This window comes from Pezoporus flaviventris, unplaced genomic scaffold (assembly GCF_033815535.1).
Source record: "Pezoporus flaviventris isolate CSIRO_AGI_PZ_B2104156 unplaced genomic scaffold, CSIRO_AGI_Pfla_v1 ptg000069l, whole genome shotgun sequence".
Lineage (NCBI taxonomy): Eukaryota > Metazoa > Chordata > Aves > Psittaciformes > Psittacidae > Pezoporus > Pezoporus flaviventris.
This window is the reverse complement of record NW_026892617.1, coordinates 1,007,631-1,035,489: the sequence shown is the minus strand read 5'-3', so window position 1 is coordinate 1,035,489 and position 27,859 is coordinate 1,007,631. Positions and strand designations below refer to the sequence as shown.

At 49.2% G+C, this 27,859-nt stretch overlaps 1 protein-coding gene across 4 annotated transcripts; it reads right to left on the bottom strand.

Moving 5' to 3' along the window:
• Position 1: 1 nt before the first annotated feature.
• USP49 (ubiquitin specific peptidase 49) lies at positions 2-26,582 on the bottom strand. Of its 4 annotated transcripts, none has more exons than XM_061471872.1 (7): positions 26,510-26,581; positions 11,075-11,219; positions 8,820-10,230; positions 6,560-6,764; positions 4,945-5,053; positions 3,994-4,199; positions 2-3,232 (listed from the first exon to the last, which is right to left on the bottom strand). In XM_061471872.1, the coding sequence occupies exons 3-7, from the start codon at positions 10,200-10,202 to the stop codon at positions 3,039-3,041; spliced, it is 2,097 nt and encodes a 698-aa protein (XP_061327856.1). In that variant the 5' UTR covers positions 10,203-10,230; positions 11,075-11,219; positions 26,510-26,581; the 3' UTR covers positions 2-3,038. The 4 variants fall into 4 exon arrangements, with proteins under 4 accessions (XP_061327856.1, XP_061327855.1, XP_061327857.1 ...); XM_061471871.1 differs by lacking the exon at positions 26,510-26,581 and adding an exon at positions 14,037-14,549; XM_061471874.1 differs by lacking the exon at positions 26,510-26,581 and adding an exon at positions 14,037-14,552 and having other exon boundaries at positions 3,061-3,232; positions 4,145-4,199.
• Between the last annotated feature and the right edge of the window lie 1,277 nt (positions 26,583-27,859).

Sequence of the window (27,859 nt, the reverse complement as noted above, 5' to 3'; positions counted from 1 at the left end):
AGTCAAGCCATGTCACCTGCCTGTGTATTTGCAAGAGCAGAGCCTAAGCCTGGAGTTATTCTAATAGACATCAATCTATTACCAGGATTTGAAGCCATACCATTACAGGAGGGACAAAGTTTGCTTTACAGGCTAATGATACAGCACCTTCATCTTACTGATGTAAGAGGTACCCAAGAGGTAACTTCCAATCCGAATTTCTGGCAAGCAGGACACTATAAAACAGTGTCCACCACAGAGGGAGCACTGGGCTATGCTTATATAAAGAAGCCTGCAGTAGACAAATATAAACCAAACAGCATAAAACATGCTATACGCTCTCGCTTCCAAATAAAAGCTGAATATTACAGAAACTTCACAGTGTTGGAAAAAGCAAGTTTAGATCCTTTGAAGTATAAATTCATTCCTTCCCTATCAGGGCAATCACTTTCTGACTGCAGTATCCCTGCATCTCAGCGCAACCGAGCTGATGACACATGGAGAGGCCACTCATGTCAAAAGGTGTCACCAGCACACGCTACCAAATGTGCCTCCCCCTCGCCTCGTGTGACAACTGAATTCAACTCTTAATGCCAAACACTCAGTCAAAAGATGAGCACCACAGCAGAGAGCCTCAGCTCCCTGCAGGATCAATGGATGCTGCACTAAGGTTTGCTTTCCTGTTGAGTTTGACACCCACAGGACTGAGGGACTCAGAGGGAACGTGCATTTGGTAGCCACACTAAACTGTGACTGCCACTTAGGAGAATATAATCCTCGTATTTAAGAGCGGACAGGCCTGGAAGGATGGATGCATGGGAAAAATACCAGTTTTCCTTTCCACCTCTAAGATGAAAAAGGCAATTTTAAGCACTACTTTTCCCTTGAATTCTCTTTTTGACACATAGCGTTCCCAGAGCTCTAGAAAAGAACCCATCATGTGTCTGATAATCCCAAGATCCTGATGCTTCCAGGAATGTCAACTCCTACCTGCGCTGAAGCCAACTCAGCCTCCCCTGCAGTCAGCAGCCACAATTAACTGCTACTGGGTCGCAATTTAGCCTCTTGCATTTTATTCACTGGTAGTAAATTCCCTACTGAGTAAATACAAGGCTACAAAGACATTCACTGAAATCCCTCCAGACGCTGCTACATCTACAGAACCAGAACTACAACTTCTGACAGAGTCCTATGGGAACTGGTTTAAAACTGTCTTGTTTCCAACAGAATTCGAGCCCATGATGTCAAAATGAGACCGAATTGCCAAAAAAAGACAGGTTTTGGTGCCTCAAAAAGCAGCACGTTGCTCAGACACACGGGAAATGGGGAACCTCAAGGACAGAGACCTAGCACCACACTGTGCTCTGCTCGCTGTGTTCACCTGCACGGCTGCAGCGAGGAACAGCAGCCACAGCAGCACAGACCAATGCGCCCACAGGACAGAACAGTCCCAGTAGTGGCAGTGGAAATGGAGGAACAGCGTTTGGGAGACTTACCTCTTCCCCCTTCCACCACCAGCATGAGGTTGTCAGGGTGTGTGTGTGATGGATAAATACGGATAAGAGCAGAAAAAGAGGGAGGAAGAGAAACACTTTTATAACTTCTCTACCTGAAAATGGAACCGGTTTTTAAGCAGCTCATTTTTGAGGTTATTTCACCTTTAAACCCTCCCCAGACCATGAAGACTGACAGACATCGTGCCTCCTTAGAGGGTTCAGATTTGAACATGACATGTGAACCGCCAAACCCCAACTTAGAAAACCACACCTGAGGTGCAACTGTAGGCTGAGAAGTGACTGTCAATAGTCAGCTAAGGCCCTGTGCTTCCCACAGAATTCCAGACCCAAGACGACCACACATACAGACGTTTTCGTTGCCTTTCAAACCCGACGTGGAATTTGACATTGAAGTACATTCCTTCCCTTTATGGCCCAGCAGAAACAAAGACGGCGCAGGCTGAGCTCTGCACAGCCTCCTTTGTGTGACAACTGCAATCCGTGGCCATTCCCCTTAGAGGAGCAATAGGAGCAGCCTCTCACTGCTGTGGTCTCACCACCACCCTGTTCCCCTAAGGAAAACACACCACGCTTGTATGAAAGTGCTACTTTGCCAGTGTAAGATGCCTCCATGCCACCCGCTTCTGCTGTCACAGCCAGGGCTCAGGCTCCTCTGTCATCCTGACGACCAAGCTATGCCAGCAGAAGCCTGCAGCACAGGCTTTGTTTTTGCTGCCACTGTAAACAGATTTGACACACTGCTACATTCCTGGTTTAGGACCGAGTTTTGTGTTTTAAACAGACTTTTTTTTTTTTTTTTTTCCAGAGCAGAACTGTTTTTAAATCACATTCCTTGTGAATTTAGCTGCCGGTTCAGTTCAGCCCGGAGAACAAACCACCGAGGGTGCACACAGCCCCAGAAACAGAGGAGAGGAGCTGCTGACAAAGCTTGCCCACCATGGGTTTGCCCTCAACGGATGGCAAAGAACTTGGTATCCCAGAGACTGCTGAGGCCCCGGGGCAGTATTATCCCTGGTTGAAGAACATTTAACACTTCTCTAGCAAGAACAGCTCTGAGGGCCGTCAACTCCATCTATCCAACAACTGTCCCAACACATACCTGGGTGATCTGCGTTTCAAACCTTGGCAATGTGAACAGCGACTGAAGGGGAGGGGACTGTACCTGCTCCTTCTGCAGTTTTATCACCATTACCAGGTAGTGAAGGTTTCTGAAGCCAGCTGAATGCTTCAGTATCCTGGTTGTGCTCAGCTCTTACACGCCTTACCCACATCCTTTTTGAGATGAGGGATACACAGCATCAAACCTTCCCATTTCATTCTGGGAGCATACTGAACGACGAGATGCTTTCTAAACAAGATCCTGACTGCAACCTTACGTGTCAGAACGGCACAGCTCGACAGGCTTTTCCAGACCCTGGGTGGCCAATGTCAAGAGCTGATCCCCTTCCCGCAGTGAGCCTTTCTTCCTACAAAGAGGAAAGACGTGAACGCCAATGGCTGTAAAGGAAACGGAGGCTGTTGGTTGAGTCACGGAGCTCCCCATCATGGGAATGTCAATCTTCTGTCCTTATTATCACTGTGTCTGGATGGCACCTGAGCTTGGAGTTGTTTTTCTGAGATTCTCGCTTTGTCCTGCACTGTTCTTTGAGTGTAAAACAGAATGTAGGCCTGGGTTTTGCACACCTCCTCCACACTACATACATTCAGTTTGGAGTCATTGCAGTGGACCCAAAACCCTAGGAATCAAAGTGAGAAAGACGGTATTAGTAAGGGAGGCGTTAACTCCTTCTGCATGCATTTTGGAACGGTTCAGAGGAAACATCCACAGAGAAAAAGGGCAGCGGAGGAGAAAAGGCATCTCTATCGTTTCCTCTACGGATGCTTTGGAAAGGAGCTCCTGATCTGGAAAACATTTGGATTGTTTCTGTGCCATTAACAGAGTTCAGAAATACCAAACTGTAATTTAACCAACTGTATATTATAGCCCAAGAGCTCCATTAGGAAAAGAAAAATTCCCTGGAGAGAGGCAATTTGTAGCTCTTTCTGCCCAAGTCCGAAGGCAGAATCAACACTGATCCAGCTGCAGAGAGAGACTGCTGGAAAGGCACAAAACCCCTGCGGATGTTACTCATGAATGGTTCCTGTCCAGCTTCAAAACACTTTCTGTTTATCTCATCATCCCAAGGATACTGAGAAAAGACACCCAGCTGGAGCAGCTCCACGGAGTTACGCTGCATGAGAAAATGAAGCATTCATGCTGTTAACAGCAAGCAATAAAAGGCATCCCGAAGGGCTGCGAAGCAAAGAACAGCAATCTGTGGCTTTAGGCAAAAGCCCAGAAAACATGCTCCCGGGAAGCCATTCTGGGAAACAAAGTACCAAACGCTGGGAAATTGATTCCAACCAACTTCCATCAGAAAGCTTTACAACGCACTACGTCTGTGGAACAAAACACGAGGTTCTTGAATCTGTTTCCCCCGTAACAAGGCACACGCACCTCCCTCTGTGTTGTAGCAATATGCTGTGTAGTGTCCTGAGCCAAACCCTTTCCCGTGATGCATCACCACAGCGGAGAGGTCATAGACAAAGGTCTCTTTGTCAAGAGAGGAGAGAGAGTCCCTGCAGCAGTAAGGTTCCATGTTTAATACCTGGTCAAAGAGGACATGGACCCCAATCTTCTCGCGGTGATTACGTTCAGACCACCTGCAAACACAAGGGCACGAATCAAAGACTCCGGCTCCCGCTTCTCGCCTCTGGTGCACACAAAAGCAGCTGCTGCTCGACAGCTCTGAAGAGCTTTCTGTGCTTGGGTCAAGTAGGCGGTGTGTAATTCTTTCCTTCTGTTTCCACTCTAACAATCTCCTGCACCGAGCTCATTCTGACACCGATGCCCGTTCGTTATCGTTAGGGTACTGCGGAGATTTGCAACGGCCAAGCACAAAGCAAGCCAAACTCCCGTGACAGCAAGACAGGGGCTGAAATGCTCAGTTGGAATTTACCCCCCCCCCTCCTGCCTCAAATGCCTGGCCTGAGCTTCAGAAACTGCTCACAGTATTTTGAGCTTGGGCTGCTGTGCTTTACTCAATGGCTACATCCATAATGTTGGCATTTAACTAGCGCAGGCTTCCAGCTTCAACAAATCTTTCACTCAGCTCATCCATCTCACAGCCACTCTTTCAAGTTGCCTCCAAACTCAGACAACTGCTGTCGAGTACAATGCAAGGGAATCAGCATTAACATGTATAAAACATTACATTATGTGCATAGCACTAAACACGCTACAAACAGGCTACTGATTGTAATGTGAGATGTACTCTGAGAGGGAATCACCTCTCTGGTTTGGGTTAAAATGCATTTACCAGAAAGGGAGGGGTGATGAGCCCACACGAATCACATCTCTCCCAAAGTCAAGTCTCCTGCCCGACACCACGCAGTGTGCCCCACTCACCTGAATCGTTTAAGGTGCAGCCGGAGGACCTGAGGTAGTCTGTAGATCAGTAACTGCTTTTTAGCTTCACTCAGAACAAGGGGTTTAGGAGAAGACTTTCGCCGTTTGCCTACCAAACAGAATGAAAAACACCGAGGCAAAGATTGTTGGGGTGGAATTCGCTTTCAGAAGGGGAAACAAGCCCGTTGTGAACTCTTTTCTTCCAGCTCACGTGCACTCACGACGGACGCGCGAGTCAACATCGCCTATGAATTCCTTCACAGAGCAGGAGCCACCTCTGAACCAAAAGAGAGGAGGGAAAAAAAGGTTCCTCCTGCCAGGGATTACTCCTTCCAGGACACTGAGCATATGAGTGTACCAGGAGGAAGACAGGTGGCTTCCAGAGCTTCCAGTAAGAAAGGTACCTGTTAATTAGATTTCTGCACCTCACTGCACCAGCTCACAACAGATGGGATGCTCCTCCTCCATCATGTCTGACAAGTGCCCCCAGTAGTTTCTGGCAGCTAGGTGCAGGCTGGTTGCCTTCCCCTGGCTTTTTTCAGCTGGTTAAGATTCCCTTCCTCATTTCACTCTGAAGAAACGGTTACAATTTGGGCTTCCACAAAGAATCCAGGAAAACAGAGCCGAGACGAAGCCACACTCACCCACATCAACACTCTGTGAACCAGAATCTACTCCTATCATATTTGGCATTGTTTCAAGAACATCTCGTCAATGGTTATTTCCTAATGCTCCGTGAAGATGTTTGGTAACAGATTTGTGAGTGGACAGAGAACAGATCTCTACAAATATTTGCTGCTTCAGCTGCTTAGTTGCAATGCAAGTCAAGGTATTGGCATTTTCCTCCCACAGGGATGAATATTTGCCATAAATACCTGCATGAAAAAATATTTCAAATGCAGCTTCTCAGAGTAGCTGAGCTGCATGGTTATAACACAGCTAAAATTATTCTCAGGCATATAATGACCTTACACTCAGATTTGCTACAGGAAGAGAGAAGTCATCTTCTAGCTGAGCGCAGCAAAACATGTGCATCCATCTAACAGGTATTACATTAACCTGAGACTGCCCAAATAGCATCAGTTCAGTGCTTCTTGACAAAATGCTTACAGAGAGCTGGAAGCTGGAACCTGGCAGCACACCTTGAGAACTCTGCATTTGTGATTCTGGTTAAAGGATTCAATCAAGAGCAAGCTGCATATGGATGACTTGCTATAAAAGCTTTCCTACGATGCAGAGATGAGCAAACCACAGGGGATAAGGTTCCTTCTTCTGCCCCTAAATCCAGGCCCCCTCTTACCCCCAGAAGAATTCTTGAGGTTGCCTTCTCCTCTTAAGGCAAGTGGGGAAAGCATGAGCAGGGTCATAGTAAAACCTTAGCAAACTGTGCTGCTGAATGGTGGAGACAAGAAAAATGTTGTATCAGGTCCAAACCGGTACCCAAAGGAGCAGAAGCTACCAAGAGGAGGAAACAAAACAGCACGAGCAGCAAGGAAGAGCAGTTTTCCTATACATGCGGATGACGATCCCCGTTTTGAGACACATCAAACACACATCAGAAACGTCTCAATTGGAAAAAGAGATGGTACAGAGACAGCATCAGCAGCTCACTTACTGTTGCACTGGTCGCACGCGTATATCCTCCCTTCCAGCGCCTCGGTCTCGGTGAACTTGGCCAACATCTCTGTCAGCATGCACTCTGCCTGGTGAACAGGGACAATCCCCTTCTCCATGGAGTGATAGCGCTCGGGGAATTCCAGGGAAAGATCCCAGAAGGGCTCCACAGTGTTGGATTTGTAGTTGCATGTTATGCAGGTGACCTGGGGATGACACAAACGGAGTTATGTGCGTGTACACCTGCAGCCTGGCAGTTACAGTCACATCTAAGGAGCAGGTTTATGCCCCAAAGGCCTTGCAGTTTCACAGGCAGGATGATCTGTGAGTCAAGAGAAACATGACTTCTTTCCACTCTGAAAGCTAATCTTGAGCAAATCATTCAAACTACTTTCTCAATCCCCCCCCAGACAGAGCCAACGTTCATGTTTATGGGCTTTACTTCCTCAGATGAACACTGTTACAGGTATAACACTGATTTACAGCTGGTAACAAGCACCTTGGATCTGTTTCCTACTACAAAAAGTACATGTTAGCATTTAGCACGCCATCATCCTTCCATAGTTTCTCTGCCTTCCTTACATATCTCAAAGTGTGCAATTCCTTTAATGCTTTATCTGCTAACTATATAGAATCTTTCCTGAACAGAGCATGAAAGGCCACATTTCAGATGCATTCGTTTTCTCATCTCATCCCAAGAGGATTATAAATAAGAAGAGCAGAAAAGTTTCCTATTAAACTCAGAGGCAGAAAGTGAGAACTCGAGGAAGCAACAAAACAAACAGCCTGGAGAAGAGAAGGCTGAGTGGAGACCTCATAGCAGCCTTCCAGTATCTGAAGGGGGGCTATAGGGATGCTGGGGAGGGACTCTTCATTAGGGACTGCAGTGACAGGACAAGGGGTGATGGGTTCAAACTTAAACAGGGGAAGTTTAGACTGGATATAAGGAGGAAATTCTTTCCTGTTAGGGTGGTGAGGCACTGGAATGGGTTGCCCAGGGAGGTTGTGAATGCTCCATCCCTGGCGGTGTTCAAGACCAGGTTGGACAAAGCCTTGGGTGCCATGGTTTAGTGTGAGGTGTCCCTGCCCATGGCAGGGGGGTTGGAACTGGATGATCTTAAGGTCCTTTCCAACCCGAACTATTCTCTGGTTCTATGAAACCAGAGAGCAGACCTGGTCAGACCCTGTGGTACTGTGAGAATCATCCACCAGAAACCAGCTTCCAACCTTGCAGCTTCAGGCACTGAAGCAACTTGATGATGGATTTGTAGCTAGAAGATAGGGACGGAATCCTGTGCGTAGAGGGGTTTGAAATGAAACAGTGCACATACACAAGCAGAACAAATAGCCTGGCAAGTTACTGATAGTGTATCGTAGGTGCAGATCAATTACACTGATTTGTATCTTCACATTGTTAAGAGACCTATCGCTGAACCTACATCAGCCCCAACACCCCACCATCCAGAGCCAAGCGAACGAAGAACACTGAGCTTAGAGGTCCACAAGAAGCTCACACACTGCAGAGATGACTCAAATGAACCAGGACTTCAAGCAGCCCTGCCCTGAAAGCCAAGAGCTTTGACTTGAGAAATGCACCTTTTAATCTTTACCACGCGAGTAAGCTCAATGAAGGGGATGCTCGCTAGCACTGAGAAGGATGAGAGAAACAGTGATGAGAACGTGCACACGTGGTCTGATCTCCCAAACCCTGGAGTGTCAAGTTATGCACAAGTTTCCTTTCTCCTGGAAAGCAAAGGTAGTGGAGAGCTTTCAAAAGGCACTGTGGGTCTGTTAGGGAGCAATATGTTTCAGACAAGGGAAAGGCACAGGAATAAGAGACCAAGCAGCTCGACAGGCACTTTCATCTCCTACAGAAACATATGTTAAGCGTGTTCCGGGTCTCGAGATGACTTTCATATGCCTGCAGAAACCCCCAAATTGTCAGAGGGAGCTTATTTGTCACAAGCCCTCTCTGTGCTCCATCATGTTCGTTCCAGACATGGAAACAAAACCAGGAGAGGCAAACCCAAATTACAAAGACATTTAAAAAGCACAGGAAAAACTGAAAACTGAAGGCTTCTGTACTTGGGCACATTTCACTCCAAAGTGGCTCAAGTCAACTGAGCTTACAAGACCCGTGGCAAGGCTGGAGAACGCTGACAACCTGCATAGCAGCTCCTCTCGTGTATCTGGGGGCTCCTGAGGAAACAGAGCTTGGATGAAGGGCTCGAACGGATGCCTGTGCAAAAGCAGGTTCATACCTGACTAAGCAACTGCCCATGAAAAATGGTGTTCACCACCTTCAGGACCTGCTTGGTGAGCTTCCTCTGCGAGAAAGGGATGAGGATCCTGCGCTTCGTTCCTTCCGACTCCAGCTCCTGCTGCACTTTATCCAAGAGCTCGCAGAGAAATTCCTGAGCATCCTGCTGATCGTACCCTCGGAACGCCGGGATGAGGCTCCACACAGAGTGCAGCATGGCAAAGGGGGACACGAGCGCCCACTTGCCAGACCACATCACTCTGAAGAGGGTGTGCAGTTCGTGACACAGGGAGATGTGCTTTGAGCTCGGCTCCTTGGGCTGTATCAGTTCCAAACTCCTGCTTATGGAGGAGCCACCATTTAAGCCAGCTGGCAAGCTCTGCGTGCCATATGATCCCACTTTGTCAGTCTTCCCTGCCTCGTTAGCAGCAGCCCCGTTTGCCAACCTGCCAGGCATCCTGGACTTGCCATTCACAGTTTTAGCCAAGAGCTCTTCCGTTTCACAGAGATCGAGCGTCAGAAAACATTCTCTGAACTTCTGGAGGTGACTCAGCACTTGCAGGATGGAATTCATGTAGCACGTGTTCCCCAGGTTCCTCAGACCCGTCACCCCGGGGGTCATGAGCGGCTTGCGCCGGATGGAATAGAACTGCTTCAACCTGCTGCTCTGCATCTGCCTTGAGGTAGGGGAAGCGGTCGCCACCTCCCTGAATTTCCTTGGAATCAAGCTCTCCCTGCGCACGTGAGACAAGAGCCTCGCGCTCTTCCTGGGAGGGGCGTTCGCCAGCTCCTCCAGGAGCTGCCTCTTCATCTCCCGCCGCCGCTGCCTCGCCGCCTCCTTCTTCTTCTCCAGCTCTTCCCTTTGCTGCTTCTCCCTTAGCTTTCGCTGGCCCCTGGAGCTCTTCTCGAACCAGGTCCGCAGCGCCTTCGCCAGCAAGGACTGGCGCCTGTGCCAGAGGGCTGTCAGCATCTGAGACTGTCCCTGAGGGCTCCTCTGATGGCCGCACACGTCCTCCCCCAAAGCCATCGACCGCAGCGTCCTGCCGCTTCTTGTGGATGGGTCATGCTTTTGGCTTTTAATCGCTGACAGGGAACTTCTCAGCAGTTTCAAATCACCCTCCGGGTTATCATTCAAGACATAATCTTCACAAAGGTAACAAAAGACGTACAGGTCATTCACTTCCATGGCCAAGGGGTGCCTGGTTTCTTCAAAGTGTTTAAGTGCATGCTCCTCGATGTACCTCCCGCAGGCCACGTGGGAGCACTTCAGGCAGGCCCAGATGGACTCCGTGGTCTGGCAGTCCACGCAGTGCCACTTCTGGGGGTTCAGGATGGAGTGGTCCTGGGCGAGTCGTAGCCGCCCAACATGTTTGCATCTATCCATGTCTTACGGAAGTCTTCGCTGCTTTGACCTTGGAAGGCAAAAAGACAGAGAGAAAAGGGGCTTAGAGCCACGGCACACGTTTAAAACCATCTCTTTCGTGCTGGCTGTAAAGACCTATAAAAACACAGATGTTGAATCTTGTCAGTCTCAACCTCAGTTTTCCCTCAAGCAACTCCATTATTTCCGTGGGCAGTTTTCAGTACCAGCCAAAGAGACTGGATTGACAAGGTCTACAGCATACAACTGTCTATCTGCCTACGAGGGACAGCCCAGCCAGCTGCCAGCACGCCTCACCCAACCTGAATGGCTCGCTTCCAAGGAGAAAAAGATTAATTCAGTCCACACACACGCTTGATCTTTAGCTGCCCTCTTGAAACTGATACATGCAAAATGAATTTGGAATGGGAACGCATGTCATCAGGACCGGGCTGAGGTTACTAACTCCTTGCAGAAGCCACAAAAACACCAGATAATTGTCATAACCAGAGCATTTGCAAGCCTGCAGGCTCTCCGTTCTACCCTGGAATTCTCTCATTCCCCACAGCCTCCCAAACGTTCCAGCCTTTAAAAAACATCAGGAGGGAATAAAAACTGAAACGGGCTAGAGTGAACCTAAAGGAACATCTGCAGGTGTACACGCTTCCAGGAGCACACAGACAGAGAGAAGGTAACTGAGTTACTGCACTGTAACTGAAGAGAAATCAAAGCAGCGCTATTAGAAGGCGCAGAAAGCTTTTACTCCGTGTCCTGTACCCACGCGCTTTCTAGGAGATGCTCAGATGTACAAAGAGCACAAGTGACACTGGGGCGTCTTTGTATGCTCCCTCCAATGCTCTGATCCAAGGGAAAGAGATGAGGGCACAGCTACTCACGGAGTCCTGTTCAAACATCCTTCCCCCCGCGCCGCCGCAGCCCGGGCACGGAACATCCCCATCGCAGCCGGAGGAGTCTTGGCGGATCTTCGGGAATTTAATTACTACTTAAGTCTTCATTGTAAGGCAGCGCAGCTTCAAAGCCCTAGAGAGAGGATATTCGTGTGATGCACAGAAACAAACTGAGAGCGCTGGCAGGGCTGCTCTGGAACAGGATTAATCCCCTCGGCGCAAGAGCTACTGCGGAGAACGCTCTTACTCCAGACACCGGAATGCTCTGGAAGTCGAAGCCGGAGCGCACGGAGGAACCCCAATGGAAGGGGCCCTGTGGAATTTCATCTTTCTGCTTTCATTTCCCTGTCATCTATAAACCTGCTGGTCACGTGCAGCCTCTTCACCATCAGCCTTTTGTAGCGGATGACCCAGCATATGGCAGAGAGAAGATGTGGAGTTCAAAAAGACGGAGCGCAAACGTTGCACCTCCTGCGATCACTGACTTGGTGAAAGCAGGAGGGGAGGAGACGGGGTGGGGGGAAAGGAGGCAAAAAAGCTGTCCTGAAATATCCAGTATCAAACAATAGAAAGGAAGTAATGAATAGTTGTTAAGTGTGAACTGCAACAAAGAACTGCGGGGGAAAGAGAGGTAGGAAAAGGCAGAACTGATTGCAAACCTGTATCTGTTGTAATAACCCAAGAAAGACTAAATTAACTCACACACCTACAGCTTGAACGCAACACGGAGCACTGACAGGAGAGACAGCGAGAACAGGCACAAAGTGGTTACAGATGTCACAGAGAGCGTCAGAGCCGGCACATGGATTACGTAGTTAAAAGGAATCACTCTACAAGGAGCAAAGTTTAACGCAACGGAGGCTGTGGCTTCCCCAGAGACAGCTATGGAGCAGCTGCCTCTATCTGACCAGGCCAAGCAAACCTATCCTTAGTGGCCTTCAAATCATGCAGGTTTACTTTAATTCCTATCTTCTTCCGGTGACATTGCTGCTAAAGATGGAATCTGTTCAGGAAAAATCAAAGCTCTTCTGTTCTTTAACTCTTCTCGACTTCAGATTAGAGCACAAGTGGCCACTTCAGCATTCCTCTCCATGGAGGGATGAGCAGTGTCGAAATAACCCTTTCCGCTGGTTAGCTGGAACGGTTCAAGCAGCTCTGCACCTCTCCTTTGGGCCGAGTCCATCCCCTCCCAAATCCTCAGGCCTGGAAAGGCGCTTTTGGAAACCCCACACTAAACAAAGGGCCGATTTGGTCTCCAAGTTGGAACCGTCCCTTCCCACCTCCCTCTCACCTTTCTCCCCGAGCTCTTTTCTCTCCTCTTTCTCCTTTATTTTTGTGTCCAGGTCTTGATGGAAAATTATGGCATAATCCCGTCTAGCCTTGGTGAGACCAAGTAGCGTAGATTCCAGCTTGAAAGACTATAGACACTATGGTAACATTGACAGCCTTCATTTACATAAAAGAATACTAATTATGTTGTATCATCAACATCTGTGATTCTGCTCACTGCCATATGCGACAGGGTTGGGAATTTAACCCTTGAGTCTCACCAGGAGAGCTGAGATTTGTGCTGCGGAACAAAAACTGGGCCTCTGAAAGAACCATTTCCTAGAGGCGGATGGAATCCCTGCCAAGGGAGGTCACCCACCAGCCCTGCAAGGGCTCAGGACACCGCACGTTCCGAGCGCACTGAATTCAGCTTCAGGTTCCAATGCTGCTACGTTACTGGTTTCAGGTGGGTAACAGGCTACGAGGAAATCAATCACACACCAGATCCAGTGCATTAAAGAATCATGTTTAACAATGAAGTAGGCTGGCACTATATAAATCACAAGCCTTTTGTCAACTGCTTTTGCTTTTCCTGTGTGGGCCAGCAAGATTTCCTGTTTGAAGAGGAAAAGAGATCTTAAGAGCGTTGGTGGGTTAACAAAGCAGCTTTGTTACACCTTAATTTGGTAATTCTCAGCACAAAAGCATCTTTGATGCTGCCTGTGATGTTCCCCACCTGTTTCTCTTCAGGTATCTATGGATTATGGATACTTCCCTTGCAAATCTAAGCCTCAATACCATATACACCCAGGTGAGAAACAGCATTTATTTAACCCAAACCGCTTCAGTGATAGCTCTTTTCAGCTTCCTCAGACAAGAGGAAACCTGTTTGGCATCAGCAGGGTTGGCTGTGGAGCATCTGCATCACTCAACCATCAGTAAAACTGGCTCTCCCACACGGCGGGTACTAAAGGCAGCTGGGGTGCCTCAGGGTCAGCCCTGCCATCCTGCTGCAAACACTGAACACATCACGGGAAGACATGATGAAGAACCAAATCTGTTCCTCTCTTTTCCATAGGTAAACAAACAGCTTGCCCCAACCTAGCAGCGAGAATAAAGAGAACTCCCTGCCAGGAGAAACGACAATGCTACAATGGAAGGAAAGCCCAAAGATGAGTCAGAACCTGTAAACAGGCAAAAGGGAAACAAACCCTGGCTGGAGCTATTCAAGATCCTGCAAGGAGTGAACACAACTTGGTTGAACACAAAAACGTGGTTGCTGTGAGAAGCCATGAACAACAAGAGAGTTTAAGGATGGAGAATTAACACCTTACATTTGTCCGGAAGCAAACAAACTGAATCTTCTCTTTGCAATTCCAGTATTCCAGGTTTCTTTCGTGGGTTTACACTTCTTTTTTTCCACCAGGGTAGATCTCATTTTAAGCAATAAACTTCTCCTTTCTCACATACTTAGCACTTTCCTTTCCCAGATAAGGGATGGGGGAAGGAAAAGAGGGCAGGAGGAACAACTTAACTGCTCTGCATGGAGAAGCAGCTTGAAGCTGCACTGCAATACAACTAAAGATGGGTTAAAACTGCTGTAAAGTAATAGGAAATAAAAGCAAACTAAGGACACGGGTTTAGCCAGCAATGGTTTAGAGACAATTTGAAAAGCTCTCACCTTGCAAATCACAGTATTTAAACACTGGGTCAAACCCTACTTTCTGTTCTTGCATGGCTCGTAATCATGGAAAAACTTATGGCGAGATCCTGTAACAGCTTCAAGAACCAAACGCAGCCGAAACAATTTGGCTCTTGACCCTGCAAGAGTGTTAAAATAAAACACATGACTTTATTATGCTTCTTTGTGCCATTCTTACACATTTTGGAGCTGATTAAAGACATCTGCACGGATCTGTCGACACTCGCTACTTTCTTTTCCTAAGTAAATGTGCATGAAGCAAAGAGGGAAGTTCAGGGATCAGGAAGGGCGCTGGATGTTCAGCTGAGGACACTGGAAGTGGCTTTCATTTGTCCAACAGCTGATTCCAGAACAAGGAGAAGGCTTTGGTGCTGACCCAAACTCCTGTAAGCTGCAGCCTGGAAATCATCTCTAAGGCCAGGAGGGAGGCTCAGCCTGAATGGTTCTTTCATTCACACCTTCAGCCCCCTCCCGGGGGTGGCAAAAGGGAAACACCTCACCAGGCCAAGGGCAATGGGTGCCACATTAGAGCATGGCTGCCTTTTATCTTCCTTCACCTTTTGTTTTAAAACACTGTTGGAAAAAAAACCCACCCTTCGATATTCTTGCTCTCTATCCCCACAGAAACCTACTGCACTGGAGCAAATAGGTTTAAAAATCCTGGATGCAAAAAGCCAAACACCTTCCCCTCTCTCCCCATTTAGGAGCAGCGGTGGAGGATGACTACCCTGCTGCAAAGACTCCAAAAAGCAGATAAAGAGATATCGGAGAGACTCGACAGCTAAAAATCACAGATAACCACTCAAGAACTGTATTCCTCTGATTATTTAACCCACCCACTTGTGAGGAACCAATTCCTCAACCAGCTGCCTAATGAAAACACGGATTCGGAGCTGTGCGGAAGATGGGAACAGAAAGTTCCTGCTCAAGACCTTGGTGCTCCTCTGCCAGCGAGAGCCCTCTGTGTCCACGCAGCATTTGCCTCTCCAAGCCACTGGCAATAGGGCTTTGTCAAACACGAAACCTCTCGTCATTGATAACTCCATTAGAGAAGAGGAATTGCTGCGTGAAGGAATGAGTTCCACCAGCGCATCACCTCAGCAGGTACCCTGTATCCTTACAGAGCCACTGCATGGTCCAGAACTCGAGTAGTTCTGGACCATGGAGCAAGGAAAACAGCCAGGAAAACATGCAAGAAGCTCTTTCTGCTTCTCTTTCTCCTAAGAGCCATCAGCTTGCCTGGGCAGGAATGGGTTTCTCCCTTCACTCCTCTGGTTCAAACCCTTTCAGACTTTCAAATTGCATCTCCAAAGGGTAACGAGAGCCCTGAAGACTTTTTCAATTATTCTGAAAGCATATTTCCTTGGAAATTGTCAGCTTCCTACCCTCCAGTTGCTGGATTCCTCCTATCCAGGCTGACATTCCATCAAGTCAGTTACAGGCAAGTTAACACAGCTGACAAAGGGGAAAAAAAGAAGGGAAGACACAGGAGGAAGAGTCAGAGATGAGTCAGGATTCGGTGTTTCATTGAAGAGGCAGCAAAGCAATGAATTAAACAGCTCCTGTGAATCCATGAATTAACCACAGTGTAAAAGACATATGACAAGACAGGAGACAGGAGCTATGACAGCAGCAGCAGTCGCTGCTCCCATCTCCCTCCCGGCCAGCATCACCCTCCTCATCCCAACACACACAAACCTCCCACCTTGATCCAAAGCATCCTGAATTCCACAGCATCTCCCCTGGGAGCTGGCTGGTGTCCTATGGGAATCACAGCAAGCTCACAGGACTTCCACTGGTTCCAGCCATTCCATACAGGCACCGGAGGACATCCTCCCACCCCCTTCTGCTGTTCCAGCTCCCAAGCTATAATCACAAGGGAGCTTGACGAAAATGTGACTTCCCTGCCAACTTCCACAGCGAGTTCTGGTTTATTAACTCCTTTAAGTTAATTATAACTATGTCAATGTGATGCTGTTTCTGGGAGCTCGCAGCGTGCTGTAAAGATGTGCTCTAGGCTCAAGGCTGGAATCTCAGGAATCAGTTTGCAAAGAAAGATCCAATTATTGCAAAAAGAAACCCCCCAACCAAGCCCAAAACCCTCAGAAACCACAAAGCACGAGGATGAAGAAAATCTGGCGTCCTTGGTGGGAGAGGACATGACTTCTGCAGGACTTTGCTCTCGGCATCGTCTTGGGATGCTGAAGTTAGTGGATACTGGTCCGCAGCTCATTTTACAGTACAAGGAAGGGCACAGGCACTGTGGTGTGCTGAGTACAATTAGCTCCCAACACGTCACACTCCACAGCAAAGCCAACAAGTCTTCAAAGGGCTCCATTTGTCCCTAACACCAACCCACCCACAGGGATTGAGCATCCTCCCTATGAAGTTCTGTTCACATGGATTTAGGGGGGTAGCTGAGACAAGACAAGTGTTTGCCTTCCATTTAGAGATGTAAATGCCCCAAACCTACCAAACCAGAGATGTTAACATCCCAATTCCATAACACACCAAGAAGGGAAAGCTTAGCTACGCTACACCTCCCTGCAGATACACACTCTCTTTACCAGAGGCTTGCTGGCAAACTCCAACCAAACCCCACCAAACTCCTTTAGTTTGGTTCAAATACATTTATGGACTAGAATCAATTTATGACTACACCAAAAGCCTTGGCATCCTCCAAGAGCAGTAACTCAGACTTCAGGCCAACAAAGAGTTGCAAATGTGCATCTGTCTTCTATCCACATTCCTTCCTGATGAAGATCCTCTTACAACAAGAGCCAGTTCAGCAGTCATGAGGGATGGAGCTGGCAGTTTATGGTTTGAAGATAAGCATGGAAGGGCAAAGAGAAGGGGAAATCCTTCGGCTCACAAAGCTCTTCCATACAGCCCCCCTCAGGAACCAGCCAGGAGGTGATTTGTGCTGCCATCCACGTTCTCCAGATGTCCAAGTTTAAACTTGGACGTTTTAGAGGCACGTTAAAGATGAAACATGAATATTCTTATTAAGCCAAACTCCCCGTTTCTCATCTAAGTGCAAGAGATGAATAAAACCAAGTGACTGAAGGCCCAGGTGGAGCCCCCACCTATCTCAGTTTTCACCTTCAGCTTCAAGAGCAGCTTTTCCATGTGCAATCCAACCAATCCTATTTATTCCTTAGGGTCACCATACACCAAGCAAACAGAAAGATGCACGTCCTGCAAGTCCCTGGGAATGTGGGAAGTCACAACGTAACAGCCCTGGATGTTAAAAAGCATTATTAAAATGCTATATACTTCTTAGTTCACGGCTTTCCAGAAGTTAATGTTTCCTCATTTATGGCAGTACATAAAATTCTCCCTCTCCTTTCTTTTCAGAAGCTTCCCAGCTTTTGGTTTTGGCTTTTGGAAGCGTTAATAAGCTGGGAAACTCAACATGGATACACCATATAAAAGGGGAACTCACTGTGCATGTAACCAATCCACAGGATAGCCTAGTGCTGGTGCACCAGTCCAAAAGGGAAAGAGCCAGTGCAGGAATTCCAAAGGTACTTACAGCCGGAGAAGCCTGGAGCAAATACAGGCAATCTGAATTGTCAGAATCAAGCAGGAAAAAGCTGGTTTGCATTAGGACAGTCTGAAAGTGGATGGTAACTGCCCCATATAAAGCAATCACTTCATTTTATGAGTCAAGCAACCAGCTTGATAGAATCCATGAATCCCCATCCAACTATTTCCTTACTTGTGACAACCGCAGACTGGGACACACCAAAGCGTTTTAGAGTCTCCTGTGTGTTTGCTCCTGAAGAACCTCTCTGCTCGAGCACACAGTGACAAAGCTGTCATGGATGCAAAATCAGGGGCACTGACTCCAAGCCAAGAGCTCTACATCCATTTTCACTATTGGGAAATCCAGGTTTTAGGCCCCACCCCCCCAAAACTGCAGGGATTCGCACCAAAACTGAGTTCTTTTTGCTTGCTTTCTCACTCAGCACTGCCCAGCTCGGTTTGCATTCAGGCTTAGTGAGAGTGTTCAAATGGCCAAGGACACGCTCACGTACTCATGGGTCAGGACCTGGGCAGACGTGAACAAGGCACCCTAGGAATAATTAACAACGAGCCATGCTCTGGTTCAACGTGGCTAAACAAAGCAGGAAGAGAAGAGAGAAACAGGCATTCTCTGGTGCCCCCACTTTCCTTACCTTATTATTACCATGGCCTACTACAATGCAGCCAAAAAGCCCCATTTTGGGGGATGCAGAAAGCATTATTCTTTTGACCAGACTCCTCAAACATTATTTTTCCCATTCAGTGTCTATCAGATTTCTCACCACCAGTCACATAACCCACACGCTCCGAGTCGAGGTTCACACCAGCAGCTCAGAGATGTTAAAAACACTCAAACCCACACTCTCAACCTTTGATAGGGAAAATCCCACTCCCTTCCCACCTGCCTTCACATGAACACCACCAGGTTAAACAGAACTTCCCACTGCTGGCAAAGAGCTTCGTTAGCACAGTCAGAACTGGGTGCGTTCTGACCGATGGTACCTTGCTGCATCCCTCACATCGCTCACAAACCCCAATCGCTTCTGTTATCAAAAGACAGTTATAATAAACCAAATGTGCTTATAATAAAACAAGTAAGCTGCAGTTACAATAACCCAAACCCATTGCAGGGGGACGGGGTGAAGTTTTGGAGCTCCAACGCGTCAAAGAAGCCTCCTGCTGCTGCTCACATCCCCACGGGTGGCTGCAGCACGGATCAGTTGAAGAGCCCCAGGATTCAGTGGCAGCGTAAGAGCCTCCTCGAGGATCTCTTTGTGATCGACACAAAGACGGATCATACCAGAGAGTGAACACTTGGTAAGTTATGGGGAGTCCTCTCCTGTTCTTCCTCCCCCGTTTTAATTCATATTCATCTTGGCAAAATCTTAAGACAGACTATTAACTAATCTAAACCAACATCACAGCTGATCCAACACATAAAGCAATCAGTCAAACGAACATGTCAGTGCCATCTACTGAGGCAATAAAGAACGAGACAACCCCAGCAGGCTGTGCCTTATTATCTTCACAGCCATAATGAATAGGCAAATAGCATTAAATATAAGTACAGTATTCACAGCCACATTTTGCAATGTTTGAAGCAGGAAAGGTGCCTCCGATACGTTTGAGGAGCAGAGATTACAAGGAGCCAGAAATAACGAGGGGTTTTGACACAGCTCTCCATCATTTCCTTTTCCTTCTCTTGCCAATCAACTACTATTAGGTCTTTGAGGAGTGAAACAGAGCAGCAGCTAGAAAATTCTCTATGGGTTTTAATGCATGCTGTTAACTGGTAAATGGAGTAACCCACAGTGACCAGTGTAGCCAAATGCAGCAAGGACTTGCTCTGCCAACAAACCCCAGGCATCAGCCCAAGATGCTCCATAGTATTTATCTGTGTAGCACCCATGAGCACTGCCACATCCTTGGCTCTAGAAGCAGCAAACGACCTGACCCAGCCTTTGCTTGGACCACGGCGCTCTACCAAGGTCTGCTCTGTTCTCTTGTCAACAAGGAATTAGACAGAGATTTACACATCCTCTTCTCTGCTCAGCTGATGGCCCTGTTCTGTGCTTGGAAAACAAACCTATACAGCAAATCCTCCTCATCCCAGGTGTGCAAAAGGAGACCTAAAGTGGCATTAACAAACACAACAAGAGTATATTCAATCTCAGCCCTCCCTGCATCCAGCCCAACTGATGCGAAAGGTTTGCTCTTCTAGTCTCTGGTACCTAAGGAACGATTTCACTTGCTTAAATGCACCTTTCCCCCCCCTCCCCATTCCTGATGGAATTATTCCTAATTTGCATATTATGAATCCTATTCTGGCTGAAATCCTTTCCTATAAATTACAGGGGATAGCGGAGCAGCGCCTTTGTCCTCCCCACAACACGCCAAGGGAACAGAACGAGGTAGGAGACGGGCACACGGCACATACCGGCTTGTTAATCTCCTTTAAGAACTGGAGACCAACCCGGGCCCCATTCTACACTCGGGTAATTTATTAAAGTAACAGATGCTGGGAGGTTAGAGTTCATCACATCAATTTGTCTTGAGACGAAACGGCAACAAGGCAAGGGAAGGAAAGAGGGAGAGGTGGATTTGCACCTCTTTTGATTTGATTTCCATCCTGTGCCTCAACAAGCTGTTCCTAAACCCTTCCCACTGGATAATAAACAGGATGTGTTCGTCCTCATTCCCTGCATCAGTCATTTCCATAGTGTCCAAGCTGAGGAAAAGAGCGGTGCGTATTACAACGCAGGATTCTTCAGGCCACCTTTGGCAAGCACTCGCTATTTCCATGCTCTGTCAGGAATATTCCATTTCCCCCACATAAACTCTCGTGAGCAGGATCTTCATCCTTGCTCCCATTCAGGTGAATTAACTATTCTTAGTTAAACAGATTTGCTTCTAGTCTTAGCCTGAGAACAGATTAACTCATGACTGGGAGGATTATAGACTTACCTCTGGACCGAAATCACTTCTGAATCTGAGCTACAGCTATTAGTTCCTTAAAGCTCAGCTGAACAGCTTTTAGTAGCTCCTTTGTATTTTTGAAGGAATGATTAAACATCATTAAATCCAAGCTAACGGCTCTTTCTCACAACTCCAGTGAATAAACAGTTTGCTGATTTAACTTCTGTTTTCTACAGGAAGAGCAGAGTTTTACATTGATTTTTGGGGGAATAATTAATACTACGCTAAGCCTAGAACACTTGTCCTTAACACTGAAACACGTTTTCCACGTTTGTGTGGGGTTTTAAGCACATAAAACCCCTCTTTGTTCTCCTCAGAGAGAAACAGCTCTCGAGACCAACCTGCTCCTTTGTACCCAGCACGGCACTTGTGTCCCCATCACGTTTCTCCAGCTGCAGAAGACACAACGGATTCTGCAGGGACGGGCAGCGAAGCCCTCCTGTCACACCAACCAACATGCTTTTAAGCACGGCTTCCTTCTACATTAAATACCAAATACCCCAAACAGGACACCGACATTTCCATGCCATCGGCAAACGGTTTCACTCCACACCAACAACGTGGAAAGCAGCCCCTAAGCAAAGAGTCACCCTCCTGATGTCCTCCTCCTCCTCCAGTGAAACCAGTCTGTCCCTATGGATGAAGGTCCCTGGATGGAAGAGCTGCGGGCATCAGCGTGGGGCTGGAATGAGATGCTTTAGTTGGACCCTGACAGCTACAAGCAGCCGATCTCCATGGGTTCCCAAGCACTGCTCCATGAGCGGATGGGGTTTGCTCTTTCAGTAACACACAATCCACTTGTGTTTAATTCACCTTTAGCCCTCTGGAACAGCCTCAGCCAGCCGCAATCCCTGCATTAGAACACAGCCTTTTCCCCTGCTGCTTAATGACTGGAAAACCCCTCAGCATCCAAAATCACATCGGGTTGTCCCGTTCCCACAACACACCTATAGATACACACACACAAACAGACACACAATCTGTTCAAATCAATCCTTAGATCTCTCCCTCCACCCAGAACCCCCCTGAACCATTAAAACCCCACAGTGAACGCAAATGTGAAGCCCAATTAGTCAAAGGAGACATTAGCACCTCGTTGCCCTGAGCTACACAAACCTGCAGGGTAGGGAAGTCTTCCCCCCGACTGTGATTGCTGAAGTTCAGCCTAAATGGTATTTCTTCCGATGCACTCCAGTGCTGGATTTATGCAGATAATGTTCAAGCTAGAAGCCAGCCACAAATCTCTATCATTTCCTTAATACACAAGGCACTTGTTATTCAGCTGGAACACATTTAATATACAGCATAATGTGAAAGTCTAAACTATCTGAAATTAGTGGGTAGAGTTAACTGCAGCACCAGGCAAGAGGCTGAACGGGTCCCATCACACCAAAAGAAAGGATTGGATATAAACCACGGCTTCGCGCTTTGAGGAGGAGGAAAGCACGTTTGTCACCAAGTGATTGCAATGAAGTCAGGCTTCGAGACACGGATCCCTTCAGGAAAGCAGGGAACAAAGCTGCAGCAGTGCGGAAACACAAACCAGCGCTGACTGCCCTTCCCAGGACGCTCCTGTTAGGATTCCTGCCTAAAAACTCCTTAGCCCTTCACCCGCACACCCACCTTGCCAGGCTGCAAGGGCTCTTCTTGCATGGAGAGTTCAAACCCTCCAATTGTCTTCAGAGCCCTTTCAGCAGCATGAGAGAGAGGGGCAGAATGCCATTCTGGGCCAGTATTTCTTAATCAAATCTAAGCCGCCCACTGCAAGTGAATGGGAAAACATGGTTGCAAGGCGATGCTCCTCAATCAAGCGCCTTTCAGAGCGAATCAGGGGATGGAGCTGTGGTCACCACTCCTTAATCGGCTCAGCTGATGTCCTATACAGGAGCTCAATGGAGGAACACAGCTGCGGCCCATAACTCTTGCCTCGATCTTCCATGGTTTGACTGAAAAGCCTGAAAAGCACATAAATGCACTAAAGCTTTTCTCCATTAAATTGGTTCTTTCTAAAGCATCCCTGGCTTTGCCCGGGGAAGGGAGGGGGAAGCTTCTTTTTCACTGCACTCGGTTAGAGGTTGAGTGTAAAAGTTTGGGTGATATATACCATGCACTGGAGCGCACTACAATAGACCAGGCTATTATTTACTTGTAAAGACCACGATGGCGCATGTTATTTAGGAGTTCCAATGTTCTATAGGGATTCCTGTGCTCGAGGACGTGACTTTCGCTCCGGCTAAAGGACCCTTTTGCATTTCACTAAATCACAGCCCTCCAAAAAGCATCCCTTGAACCAGATTTCTTTTCTTTTCAAGGGGACATCCAAGACTGACACGTTAACACCAGGAACCTTTCCACTGCACTCATGCTAAGGGCGAGCTGTCAGATCCCTGTATGCCAGTTTTCTGCCTGCAAACGTGGATGAATTACGCAGCCGAGGCAGCGTGACCAGACAGCAAGCGTGCACACCGTGGGGAGAAGCACAGAAAGAAGCTGGTTTTCACCCAGCTGCTGCATTTTCCTTCTCCTTTCTCAGTAAAGTTCTTCAAAGGCCCCACTTCCCAGTGAATTCCAGTGTAATTCCCGGGTTAAAGGGACTTACTGAGGGCGCCTGCTTTCAGCAGCACAACTTTCCCATTTCCTGAGCAGTGCTGGTGGTGCAATAGTTAACGTGCCCTCCTCACTATTGTGTAAGCAAAAAGCTAATTAACGACACAGCACAAAGCAGCCAAGTTTGATTTGTTTTCCAGCTATCTTACAGCTCCTAAAGCCACTAACCACTAACCTTACACCTCCTAAAGCCACCAACTCGCTCTTAATGCCGCCGCAGAAAGTGAAGGGATTTTTCTCCTCCCAAACCCACAGAGTGTGCATTTTAATCTGCGTTTCCCTCAATGTTCTGTGCTGCGAATTACCGCAAAACCACCCATCGTTAGCTTGGGACCACTCAGAAATCACTGGCAAAGGGGAGAATCCCCACCTCCATTTCTACCTGCTCTCCCCTCACTCCCACTGTAACCTGGTTTGTTCAGTGGCGTGGCAGAGCTGCTCCATAGAAGCCTGTGAGCTGGGGCTGCAATTCAATGCCTTCTGAGCCATATACGACTTAACAGCCTCGCACGAGCCATCTTTGATCAAAGGTCTCATAAGAAGCAACGTGAAGAGCGCTAACACCGGTCCAGGGGGTGATGCGGCCACACAACGTGGGCATTCCGAGCTGGAAATCCCATTTTGAAACGGCAGTGGTTAAAGAACTCCTTGGTGCGCTCCAGAGCAAGGATTCCTTAAGGGTTTTGTGCTAACGAGGTTGGTTTCCCATTCAGTGACACTGAAGGAGGGAGGGGGAGTTATGTTCTGTACAACCTGCATCAACTCAACAGCCTGTTCGCTGTGGTTAAGTGCTGAGGGAAGGTGAAGCGTTTCTACATCGAGCAATTAACAACAGGCTGCCGAGACAAGAGCATCTCCGAAGGTTTCATTCCCCAAAGGAGAAATAAACCCCAGCCAACCCCAAAGCCAGGCCTTGATGAAATACTCAAGATGAAAACCACAAAGGTTGTTAAACACAGTGAGAGATTCCTGCAGGAAATAAAGGGTCTTTGGGAGCATCTCCCACCAGGCGAGCTGTCGCTGGAGCTGCCCCATCTTCCTTCTCCCCATCGCTGCACCCAATCACAGGCAAAGCCTTCAGACAACTTATCTTGGTGTCTCTTGTTGCTACCAAAGACATTTCACTATGAAAACAGCCAACAAAAGGGAAAAAGGCCAAGAAAAGTAGGATCTTAAAGGGCATATTCAGTAATTCACAGCAACTTTGACGCTAGGGAAAGGGTTTCTTGTCACTCGTTCCGAGGAGCTGGGACAAAACAGCAACTACTCTTACAAATGCCTATTAACAAGCATGGTTTAGCACTGAAGAAGACAACCAGAGAGCTGCAAACACACACGCACCAAGGGAAGGCTTCTGATCAGTCCCAAGAGACCCGCTGCAGCAAGGACCCGCACTGGATCCTTTCATACCCAAGAGCAGAGGGGATCCACCAAGCTGAGCACCCCAGGCAGCAGAACCCCTGTCATCAACAGCACAACACACAAAAGGAGATCCTTCGCCATTCCCTTCGAGCTTCCCAATCCAAGCCCTGCTCAGACCAAGCACACGAGGCTCCTTCTCAGCTTCCCCATCCTTACAGGGCTCCAGGGTGTCTTGTCCACCACAGGGCTCTGCATCCCTCACAACCCCATTCTCCACAGGAACTGCAGAGGCAGATTCTTTCCTAACGATCTCTGGGCACTAAATGAACCCCTGGTTTGGACGCAGTGGCTGCAGCATTCCATAAACCACTGCATGCGTGACTATTGTTAAACCCTGCTCCTGAGCAAGCACAATTCTTTGTAACGAACCAGAACTTGCACGAGACCAAGAATCACTCCAGACCTGAGAAGCTGCCAACTTCCAACCTCCCTTTGCACTTGAAGTCGGCTCAGATGAGGAGGAAGAAGGATGAGGGGGGGGGAACAAACAAGCATTTACTGCTTGTTTGAATGCTCACAGACATCAAATGCTGCTCGCTTGGCACGTCCTGTTCAAGCATTTGCAGCTCAGCTATTTCCAAAGCAATTAAACCCAACCCCAAACGCTTTCGGTGCCCTGGATCCTTCTGTTTTTAACATCCTACCAACGCATCTGACAATTGTTCAACAGCGGAGCCTTGTTCTGCAGGCAGAGCCACAGCGCTTCAGCGCAAAGCCCAGCGATGCTGCACGTCAACAGGGCATAACTCCAGACACTTCACTCCTTTAATCCAAGGGCAAGTTTAATCCACAGTTCACACCCACGTGGAGTTTATAGTCACAACTGCACTGATTTATCCGCTCTCACCCTCCCGCTCCGCAGCTCTCCCTCTTCCCCTTCTCATATCCCCTCTCCTCTCCCTAACACCCTATTTTTTGCTTCCTATTCCACCTCCTGATTACCCGGTTTAATCCGGTCCCTATTTCTCTCCTTGCCTTCACCACCAGAGCCATTGCTGCTACATCAGCAGCTCCAACTTTGAGTTGTGCCTGGGCTGAGGAGCCCGCAGCACCCATCACATCCTGCTCCACTCGCTCCTCAGGCTGCAGCAGCATCTCCTCCGAGGCAGTGGTACAGGAGAGGACCCGATTTGGGAACATTTCACATGAAAAGAGCTCTGTTACTCCACGAGCATCCTTCCCTGGCCAGAAGTACGAGGGTAGCTCTAAGTAAAGATGCTTCCCCCCCCTCCATATATTCCAAACCAAGCGGGTGCTGCATCAATGCTCTCCCAATTGCACCCGGTGTTTAAAGCGGGGTTCGGAGCTCCGGACCCATCACGCCCCCCATCCCCGTTGTTACTCCCTGCTCTGGGGGGGGAGGGGGAATAACCTCCCCCCCCCATTATTTCATTTTAAATAAACACGAACCAAGACCCCATTCCCTCTTCCCCATCCACAGGGAACGCGTTATCCCTGTTTTCTTGCCCTCCCCAAGCACACACAGCGCTTTATGGGGCAGTTTACACACACACACACACACACACACACCCCCCCCCACCGGGATGCTCCCCCCGCGCTGTGCCCGGCCCGCCCGCCAGGGGGCGGTAAAGCCGCCGCGAGGGGCCGGTACCGGGTGAAAGCCGGGGGGGGGGGGGGGGTGTCCTAAAAGGGGGGGGCTCCCGCGCCTCAACAAAGGGAAAGTTGCGGCTCCGCCGAGCCCCCGCACACAAAGGCGGCGGGGGGGGGGGTTGGGGGGGGCCGTGTGTGTGCGGGTCAGGGTCCGCCTCACACCCCCACCCCCCGATCACACCATGGGGGGGGGGGGGTTCAGCACCCCCCTCACAACGGGGTTCCCCCCTCTTCACCCTCCCCCCCCTCCTTCAAGGGGGGGGGGTCACCCCCCCCCACCCCCCCCCGCGAACGGCCCCTTTATTTACCGCCATCATCAGCACGCGCGAGCTGTCACCCAGCGCGAGACACCCCGGCCGCCGCCGGACACGCCCCCCTCCCCGCCCATTGGCGGCCCGCCGCGGAGGGCCCCGCCCCCTCGCGCCCCGCCCCGCGCCGCCATTGGCTGGAGCGCACGCCACACAGAGCTCGCTCGCCTTCCCCCCCACCCCCCTTTCCTCCCCATTCAGAGCCGCTGCTTTACGCCAATTCCGTAGAGCGCTCGCAGCGCACCGACGCGAGCCGCTTTACGCAATCTACGCAGCCACACCGGGGGAGCTCCACTCGGAGCTTTACGCACTCTGCGTAGCCGCTAGGGTGGGCTCTTCAATGGCGCAGCGGGAGGGCGGTGACGGCGCCGGCCCGGCCCCCGCCGGTGACGTAGCGGGCTTTGTGAATCGCAGGCTGAAGTTGGGTTGAGGCACGGCAGGGTAAATGAGGATGCTCCGGAGACAAAGAGACTCGGAACGGGGCTGGCGCGTTCCCGGGGGGGCCCCGAGGCGGTTGTGTGGGGTGGGGGGTACCCCACAGGGGCCCTGAGGTGATGGGGTACGTGCCCCACAGCGCCACGGGCAGCACTGAGCACAGACGGAGCCTGTGATGGAGGTCACTGCACGGCCCCCTGGTCACACGCAGCAGCCGTGAGGGGATGGAAACGTGTTGGATCAGAGACAAAGGCAAGGATGGAGACAGGGCCAGGCAAGGGGCAGGCACACTCGGGGGGCACCGGTACCCATGGGGAAAACTCGCTTCTTCTGCAGCCTTCAAGCACCGTCGGGGGGGGCAGGCAGGAACCTGCTCTGGCTCCGTGACCGGTCGTGGACCGCGCAGCACAGCTCAGCAGCATCACATACACAGTTCCCTTGCACAGAGACCAAGTGTCCCCCTCGTCTCATCCCAAGTAAGTTCTGAGGCAAAGCACTGCAATCCACTGCGAGCCGGGGCACAAAGACACTGCGGAGCCTTGGATGTTCCTTCGGAAGCCAAACCTTGCCATTAACCCTCCCTTGCTGGGGGCTTTGTTGTGGTCTCTCTACCCCTTCCCTTTCTGAGCAGTGCCGGGGCTGTTCTGAGCCCGCCTGGGCACAGCACTGCAGTCACCCACCCCTCAACTCCACAGCTCCCCACTGCAACAAGCCTGTAACGTCTGCTGACAATTAGGAGTGATCATTAATGAGACCCTGAGGTCTCTAAAGCTCAGCAGGGTGCAGCTGCTATGGAAGCACTTCCCCATACAAAAATGACACAGAACAAAAGCCACAGCATCCCCAGGGTGGCAGCGAGACCCAGAGCATCCCTCTGCCACCGAGTGAGCCCGGTAATGTCAGCCTCTCCTTCCA